Source organism: Protopterus annectens, chromosome 16.part0 (genome assembly GCF_019279795.1).
Source record: "Protopterus annectens isolate FY-2018-M chromosome 16.part0, PAN1.0, whole genome shotgun sequence".
NCBI classification, from domain to species: Eukaryota; Metazoa; Chordata; order Ceratodontiformes; family Protopteridae; genus Protopterus; species Protopterus annectens.
Window position 1 is genome coordinate 690,170,324 of NC_056750.1, and position 10,000 is coordinate 690,180,323.

The window sequence follows — 10,000 nt, forward strand, 5'->3', positions numbered from 1 at the left end:
AAAGCCAACTTCATGCTACTCAAGTCAGAAGTGGCAAACTTCATGACACCCATGCAGACAGCAACTGAAAGTTCAACTGCTGAATCCTACACTACGGCACTGTACGAGCACATCCACTCATGCATGAATAGTGCCATCCCAAATAGAACCAAAATGCTCTCATCCAAAAAAGGAAGCCAATCTGGTGGTCCCCTGCCATAAACAAACTTTACAACAAAAGGAAGAAACTTTTGCAGAAAAGAGGAAAATCCCAGGATGCAAAAAAACTCCCTTACTAGCCTCAGTAAGAAACTGAGATGCCTCATAAAATCCTCCAAAGCTAGTTACGAAAATAAAATTGCCAAGGATTCCAAAGACAACCACAAAGCATTCTATAATTATGTCAAGAATCTAAATGGCAATGCTCAGATCTGCTCTGAGCTAAAACAGAATGGCATTAAATATACTGATCCGAAGGATATTGCCAATATCCTGGCAGATCGATTCAGTGCCAACTTCACCCCACTCTCACCCCGTAAATGGCCCATCTCAATACCGGAAGATTGCCAAATTCCAGTAATAACGGCCACACAGGTACAAAACGCACTCTCTAAAGCCAAGAATACAGCATCCATGGGACCAGATGACATCCCCGGCTGTGTACTACATGAACTACAATATGAACTGGCACCTCACCTAAGTGTCATGTTTAATCATAGCCTCACCTCAGGTTTCGTGCCCACTGAGTGGCGCAGAGCTATAGTTATCCCAATCCACAAGGGCGGATCCACCTTGGATCCCGGAAACTACCGTCCCATCAGTCTGACAAGCCTTATCTGCAAGGCCATGGAACGTATTATCATGGAACTTATAAACAAAGACATTGGCAACCTTCAAACACTGGACCCCACCCAGTTTGGGTTTGTGAAGGGCCGATCTTGTCTCCTGAACCTGATTGACTTCTTTGAATCAGTCTACAGAGCCATGGACAAGGGTAAGGTGGTCCACACAGCCTATCTAGACCTTGCCAAGGCCTTTGACACCATCCCCCACTCTGGAATCATAGATAAACTTACTAAGTTGGGCATTAATCCCTATGTCACCCAATGGGTTGCTAAATGGCTTACTGATAGAACCCACACTGTAAAAGTAGCCGACTCCAAATCCAGCTCCAGACAAGTGACAAGTGGAGTACCTCAGGGTTCAGTCCTGGGGTCACTCTTGTTTGGCATCTACTTCTCTGAAGTACAGGTCAACACTAAGGGACTCTGGCTAACAACATTTGCAGATGACTGCAAACTGGGAGCCATTATTGAATCCCCAAATGATGTGGATACTCTACAAAAGGGCCTTACAGAAACAGATGCTTGGTGCCAGAGCCATGGGCTCAAGCTCAATGCCAAGAAATGTATTGTTATCCCCTTTGGGAAAAAACATGTATCCATGAATTACCATATAGGTGGCAGTACACTAAACACAGAAAGTGTGATAAGAGACTTAGGGACACAGGTGGACAGTGGTCTCACCTTCGATAACCACATCGCCACAACAGTCAGGAAATCCTTCTATGTGGCACACCTCATCACGAAGGGCTTTTCATCCAGAAAAAGGAGGTCATTGTCCCACTGTACTCATCCCTCATTAGACCCATTATAGAATACAATGCCCCATTTGGTATGTACCTCTCAAGACATCTGCAACAACTGGAAAGGCCTCAGAAATACCTCACTAAAAGAATCACAGGCCTAAAGCAGATGCCCTATGCTGACCGCCTTAAAAAACTCCAGCTATACTCTGTCGCATATCGCCTACTCAGAGGCGATCTCTGCTTAACATACAAGGCCATGTCAAACCCAGAGCTGTTGGACATGCTACACTTAAAGAAATCCCAATCCCTCAGAGCTACACGCCCAGGGATCTAAACCTTGTCATCACAATAAACAAAACATGTTGGAGGGATAGGTTCCTGACTCAGAGACTCCCCAGACTCTGGAATAGATTGCCCATACATGTCAAGCAGAGTGCCTCTTTGGACCTCTTCAAGAGGAACCTTGACGATTGGATGGGAGAAAGGAAATTCACCCCAGGGATCACGTCAGTCGCCCTGCTAGACAGGGGTCCAGGAAAGTAAATAATGTGGGAAGAAATATTCAGGGAATTGTTATGGCTAGGCTTGTATAGGCCCTAGGGCTGATAGCCTAGTACTAACCTATGAACCTATGAACCTATGAGTTTAATGAAATACGAACTAATGTGATTGCATAACACTCTGTGTTAAATTCAATGCCACAAAATATGCAGGATATGCAACCTCACTAATGAGCCTTGACGTCCATACACAGGGACACATAGCTGCAATAAACCTGACCTATCTGCTTAATTCAGCTTAGTGAGATAATCTGTCAAGCAAAGTTAGAGAAGCAGATGAGTTTTAGAGGGGCCTATGTCAGCCAGACCATACTAGTTCTCTTCTGGCTTCTATATTCTGTAGCCCAAATGTCTCCCACTGCAGCAATGCACAAACTAGCATTGTAATGGTGGGATGATATAAAAGCAAGTATTAGGTATAATGGCCAGATTACCAATGAGAGAATAGGCTGCCCACCTCGTCTATTTTACAAGACAGCTGCTGAAAGCAGCTGTCACGAGCAACTTTTATTTCAGAGAACTATCACAACTCTTGTTCATAGCAGCAATAAATGTTCAGAGACTCTTGAAAAAGCAGCTTGCAATCTGTGCACAGCTTGTATACTTGAGGTAATAACTGAAGGAACTCACCTGATAGTGAGAAAATAAGCTCAGTAGAACCAGTCAGTGCTACTAATCAGCTGTAATCAGCTTCGCCATTCCCACTCCTTATCCTAGAAGTGTTTTGAAGTCTGTCAGCTCATATAATTCCTCTTTGGTAACTGTGTAACATAACGTTTCTTATATAGCTGTTTGACTTCCTTGGGGAAACTCAGGCTTGTTTCAGGGAAGCAGCAAGCAAGCAAACATTTAGTGTACTTAAACATTTAACTGTTCTGTACTGTTTTATAAGCTATTACTCCTCACGTAGAAAATATAATAAATATGTATATTTCATTACAAACCCATTGTAAAAGAGTAACATATAATGCCAACGGGATTGAACTGGTGGTAAAAAAAAAACTTCTTAGTAACCAATCTATTTCTCACCTGGCAGCCCAACTAATAAGATTTCCACCCTATATAAAAACCTCAGAAACCGCAACTACTGAACTCTCACCTTACAATTTCCTACACTAAGCTACATTGCACAGACTACAGTTACTCATTTATTGGTCTCAAACTATGGGATTCTGTCCCCTACTGTATTAAAGAATCAATGTCCTACTCACAATTCTCCACATTAAACTGGCAGCTGGCAATCCTCTGTCAATATTACCTACATTTTTTAAATCTCACTGCCTCTTACTAAATACCCTCCTCCACTGCTCAGTCCATAAAACATAAACGTTGCATAGCCTTTGACAAATGCATATACTTGTAAATAGCTGTATATATCTGCTACATTACCTATAAGTCTTTCTAAAGCTATGTTTCCTTTTATCTCTCACTGTATTCTGCTATTATGTTCCCTTCTCTTATTGAATTTGCAACTGTAGTATCCTTATTCTATTTTGTTGCTTTGCCAGTGCTGATACTAAAACTGGTCAGTTGAGATCAGTGTTTTAGCCTGATTAACAAATTCAAACAAACAAATTAATAAACAGATCTACAACACGCATATTAAAAGCAACTCCAAAGAAGCAATGGTAGCAAATGAATGTCAAGATATACCACAGAGTAATTGCTTTACACTTGTTTGAGATTAAGGGTAGTTAGTATCTTACCTGAGATCACTACTGATCATTTCAAATATAGGTGTGTACAGGTATTCGGGAGACAGGGGTGTTGTGCTTTTGTACAATACAACACTTTTTTTATGAGAAAGCAAAATGCACTTTTTTGATACCTAGGAGAGGCTCAGCAACATTTCTGTACTTTTGAGGGAGGTCAGTTGTGGCACAGTCAGAGTAACCTGTATCAGTAGAAGATCCTTTTCCCATATTTCTTATCCATGATTTATTTATTTATTTATTTCCAGTTTGATAACCGGGGAGGTCCACTAGGCACAGGGAGCCCATTTTCAGTGGAGGCCCGGGGAGAAAAGCTCTGCATTACATAGTTTAGTTACATATACAATAATGGTAAAGAAGACACAATTGCAATTTAATTTCATGCTAGAGAACAGGAATAAATTATTTGGTTACATAGTATCTAAATATTTAAATGAGAGGGAGAATAAAGACTTAGAAAGGTAAGAGAGAAAAAAAAGGTGGGATGGGTTATTTATAATACGTACAATTGTTATTTACAATATGTACATTTATGTTAGGGTAGCTTGTACTCAGACTTAGTCAGGAGTTTAAGGGGTGGATTGATTATTAGGCTAGGTGGGGAGAGTGCAGTTGCATTTCCTGTTAGAGGAAAGGTAGAAATTCAAAAAAAAAAATGATCTCTTTACATTTCTGTTTACCATCATAAAATTGGTATATGTGTTTTGCTTCTTCTCCCACAGATGTACCAAAGAAACATTAATTGCCTTTCATAACACTGTGTACCAGACTTGCATTTGCTATATTAACTCAATGACAATCCTATTACCTTCTTTCCTGAGTCTATCATATACCACATTTTCTTCCATTCGTCCCATGTACCCCACTCTGTCATATACTGCCTTTATTCTCCTCACATTCCTCTCATCTTATTGAAAAACCACAGCCAGTTTGCCCCATTCATCCCAGTTTTGTACCCCAGTTCCCCATTCACACTGACTGCTTATGCCTCTTACCACAAGACATTTTGCCAAAATTCTTCCCTATTTTAATGGAGACAGACTTCCTACAGTTATCCGTATAAATTTCTTTCTTCACATACAACTCACACTGCTGACCCACCTGTTCTATCATTATAAATTTCCTCTTGACTGATTGACTTATTCTACATTTGTTTATCAAGAAAGTCTGGCTGGACAATCTGTCCTTTTTCATTGGAGGCCCTGGGAGAAAAGCTTCACAAATAATCATGGCAAAGACGCTTACAGTGGAGAATACACGGTTATACAAAAAGTACAAAAATCACATATAACTATGTGTGCATAAACCATGTAGTGGTATCTTAACAAGAATGAGTACATTGGCAGTACAGAGAATAATGCAGCAATGTAGTCATTATAAGAATACATTCAAAAGTGGTCGTATACAATTTTCCATTAGAAATCACTGCTGGTATCTTAATTCCTATTTATATAACAATAAACTAATCAGTTTGGTGGTCAGTTTGTTAACCAGTTGAGTGGACTGTTGACCCCTTTTCAGCCACAACCAGGGCATATAGCATAAATGAAAAGAAAATGGGAAGCAGCTTATACATTTGTGGGCATAAACTTTTATGACATACATACTTTAAAGAAGGATATACATTAAGTAAGATTGAACATGAATATGTCTAGAGAAAACATGCACATTAAGCACAAAGACATGGTGGCAATGCAGCTTAAATCAGCTGTATGTTTCACATAAAGTCTGGTATAATATCAGTGTAGTAACAGATGTCTTGATTTTGGAGCGATCTTACCCAGAGTCTCTGAATAAAGTACATCTATATTCATCTGGCAGATATTGCTTTAATGTTTTTTTCTTAAATATTGTAAATGTGGATGCGACAGGAACATTGTTATGTAGTGAATTCCAGGGTATAGGAATTAATTTTGAGAAACCCTTCATGTGTAGCTAAAGAATATTGTGGTTGATTAATTCTGAGACAGTTATATGTCTGGAAGGAGTAGGACACTTCAAGAATGCTTAGTAACATTTTCAGTGGTGGACAGTAACTATCACTGAGAAAAATTTGTAGGATAGAGTATTTAACAAGGAATTGATTCTGGCAAAATTCAAGTAACCTTAAAGCTTTTCAAAATGTAATGCAGTGATGCTCCCTGTGTTTGCCACATGAATAAATCTTAAGAGTTTTCTTTCTGTTGTTTGTAGGAAACCAGTGTCATAGTCCACTATTGCTGTTGTAATATGTAGGGCATATTCCAATTCAGGAATTAAAACCTTAATAGTAATCCATTTACATCTTCTTCTTCACTGGTCAGGCTGACATTATCCTATCCAGTCTTGTCACTCCCAGTCTAAGGTCATCTTAAGCCTACTTCGGACTGGTTAGATTGTGATTATCCAAACTTTTCTTTTGATTACTCTGGATGTGGCTGTCCTAAGTGTTATATTATATTATATTACACTTGGCTAATGATATAAGAAGACAATAATTTTATGTAGTCTGACACCCCTATCCCTTGTACTTTTTTCCACTTGTCCATTGCTGTAGTCAGTGCATTTGTAGATTGCATTTAGATTAACTTTTCACTATCCATTCCAGTAGTCCTTTGTGTATGCAGTCCTATCTGTGAAGAAGTCCTTTTAGAGATTCAGGGAATAACCAGTCTTTACAATCCAATGCTTGCCCCATTTATTCTTATTCTGTCTTTCCTTATTAGGACAACTCCTTCACATCTACTTGACATGATCTGGTAACCAATACCTTCCTTCCCCGTATCTTCTTATCTGAAGCGCAGGAGCATATCTCTTTTAAACTGCTCATATCCTTTACTCTCCTTCCTGTTGCTTTTTTCTGGTGACTTTCCTATGAATTCCTTCAAACATTCTAAAGTCAATTTTCCTGTACAGTCTCTAAAGTTGTACATAGTACCAAAGGAGGGGTCTACCCAGGGCTTTGTAGAGACCAAAGGCATTACCCTTTTATCTCTGGAATCTGTACACCCTAGCATTCTGGCTGTTGCTGTACTTCCCCTCACTCTAATTCTGGTGGTCCGATTTGGGTGTTTTCCTGCCCTGCCGCTATTTATTCTACTCATTCCAGCAGGTAGTTCACATTTCATTGAGGTTGTTTTGGCCCAAACACAGTACCATGATGTGTTTGCAGTAATAATTAATTGCCACTTCTCTGCCCACTTCATCAGCCTTTCCAAATTCTTACTATGCTCTTAGTCCCATCCTCCACTCCTGTCCCTACCTTCACAAATGCATTGAAGGGTACCATACCCAGGAACAAATCATGCAGTACTCCAGTACTCAGTTTCATAATTCCTGGCATTGCCCATGTCAATAAGATCCTTTAAGTTGTACCATTCAACCATGTGGTTGTCACATTCCTCAACTTTGGTCTTACCCCTAACCCCTCCATTTTTTCCAATCAGCCTCCCATGTTGGACCAAGCCAAAGGCAAGTCTAATGACCAAACAGATCACATCTACTGGTACTCCTCTGTCAAATTCTGCTGTTTCCCAGTCATTAAACAAGATGGTTTGATTGTTGGGGACTTCTGTGCATGAGAAAGTGTTTATTACTGAAACTGTAGACTGCCATCCTTAACATAGTCTACTAGACTTCCCCTCAGTATTACTTCATGGGTTTTACCTGATCATGCCATTAAGCTAGCACACCTATACTGCCCTGGAGTATTTCTGCTCCCACCTCTACTGCATTACCTAGTAATCTGTTGAAGATCTTTGTCTTGAGGTCTACCAACACAGTGACCAGGTTCCAGAGGATGCTGTAAGGCAGCCCATTTGGTCTTTATGCCAAAACAATGACCATGTTCCAGAGGATACTGTGAGGTAGCTCATATGGTCTTTATGTCAATACAATGACCAGGTTCCAGAGGATACTGTGAGGCAGACCATTCAGTCTTCATGTTTCATTCTCATTGTGGGCAGTCACTTTCATCTTCACATCTTCCAGTATCCTCTTGATTGGTCAAAATGAGATTATCCAACCTTTCCAATTTATTGGTTAGAAGGGAATACAGTAACTACTCATTGCTGTTGTTAAGTAGTACATTAACCTATCCTGCAAACACTTCAGGTGTAATGTCATTTAGATGTGACTAGTGGCAAGAACTCCCACCAAGCCAAAGTACCACGTTTTATGCACTCTGCTGCTCTTATCTTCTTCCAAAATACTAATTTTCACCATTGTTTCATTGGTTTCCATTTCTGTTGCTGTACAATTCATGTGAGCCTGCATACCACCTATTTGCTGAATATCTGCCTATTATCCCCATTACTCTGCAGAATAAAGCTTCCAAGGATCATACCCTCCCTCCCATGTTGTTCCTTATCTTTTTTCCCATATACCTAAACAGAGTCTATTTTTTTTTTCGTAATGCACATTTGTATACTACCCTCTCTTTCCAAAATATACTTTGCAAGGTGATGTTCCACTTTTTTGATTCAGTGATCCACATTTCTATTTCTCTTGATAAAGAGACACACACACAAACACAAATATGCTGGTATGTAAAATGCATGCACGCAGAAACACACACACATGGCCATCCTTCATAACTACTTACTGGAAAAGAATCATCTTATTTGTGGGGGTTCCTTATATTAGCAAGAGAAAGTGGCCATCCTTTTTTTAGACAAATTCTCACTTACCTTTTTCTTCATCTGTGACATTTTCCACCTAAAGGGGTAGATTGGTCTACCTTTCAGTTAGTGTATATTTGCTTCCTGCACACCAGTTGTTATTTTTTTAGCTTTGTTGGTTTAGAGAGGGCAGGCATGAGCTCATTTATGTATATAACCATCATCTGCATTGAAATGTATATGTCTCATGATATGACTTTTGAAAATTAATGCATGAAAACAGTAGACGTTATGTCACAGAAGTAATGCCTGTCATAGCCACCTTATCTTCTTTTTTTTCCTCTTTTCAAGGTCTAGATCCTGCAGGTCCCCTGTTTAAGGATAAAAGCATTGATGAGAGGTTGGACCCTAGTGATGCCCAGTTTGTGGATGTAATACACACTGACATTGATGGTACGTCTTTTTTCCCAAAAATGTTGTTGCATATCTCATTATATAAGGTTGCTGTAATACATGTATTGTCTCTAACATACTGATAATGAATAGACAACTGTAGGTGCTCAGATGCTAGTAGCTCTTCATTTGGGTGTCCCTCTCCTCACTTAGCTTTTCTAGCTGTTGTCACTGTCTGACCTTCTGCATTGGTTCTTTATAATGATTACCTCATTGCAGTACACCCTCATTAACAATGTCTATGCTCATGCCTGGAGTACAATAACAGATACAGTATATGAATAGGTTACCATAAGCCATGGTACTAGTTACATCAGTATATACGAAAATGTATATGTTCGTTGGAAGGAAAGATGGTGGCTCTATTGCCACAAACAGTTGTTTTCTAAGGTAAGACATAGGATTGGTGCTAGGGGCAGGTTTGGGATTAGGGTAAGCATGCATCACCCCCACTTCACTACCTAATAATGGATGCTAACCCTAACCCTACCCCTGTCCCTAAATATAACCCCATATCTTACCTCAGAAATCCCCTTTACACAACACTACAATTACACAAGGCATTCAGTCAGACATGAAAAAAAAAATCAAACATACAACAAAATCTGTTCCCTAACTCAACTCCTGCAAACAATTGTAAACAGACTCCCACCACCTAATGCTAAAACTTCTGATATATCTGAAACTTTTGGCATCAAAATCAAGTACACATGCTTAACTTTAGTTCGCACTCACACTTCAAGAAAAGTAGCACACATGCACAAAATTAAGTCCACCCCCCTAACTACCCCTTAAGCACTTACATACCCACCCCTATTGCCAAAATCTCTGGTATATCAATATAGAATTGTCCATAACATTTTCCTGATTTTTACCACTACCTAGAGATGGACTTAAAAGCACAATTAAAATTAATTTTATATTCATTAACTTCTTTCATAATATCCACAGTTTTTAAAATAGTTGAAAGCAAGTGTCCCTTTTATTATCAATAACATTAGCTATAATATCCACCAGATGTCTTCTGCATCTTCTTGAAATGAACATTTCACTTAAAATTCTGATTTTTTTTCATAATTTGCAAGTAAGCGAGGTGTTATCAATGTCTTA

General features: G+C 39.3%; 1 protein-coding gene across 2 annotated transcripts in view; it reads left to right on the forward strand.

Moving 5' to 3' along the window:
• LIPH (lipase H) overlaps positions 1–10,000 on the forward strand; it is a 328,988-nt gene that overhangs the window by 166,623 nt on the left and 152,365 nt on the right. For both annotated transcript variants that reach the window (XM_044058848.1, XM_044058849.1), the window contains exon 4: positions 8,789–8,890. In XM_044058848.1, the coding sequence (XP_043914783.1) occupies positions 8,789–8,890 (102 nt within the window). The remainder of the gene's footprint in view (positions 1–8,788; positions 8,891–10,000) is intronic.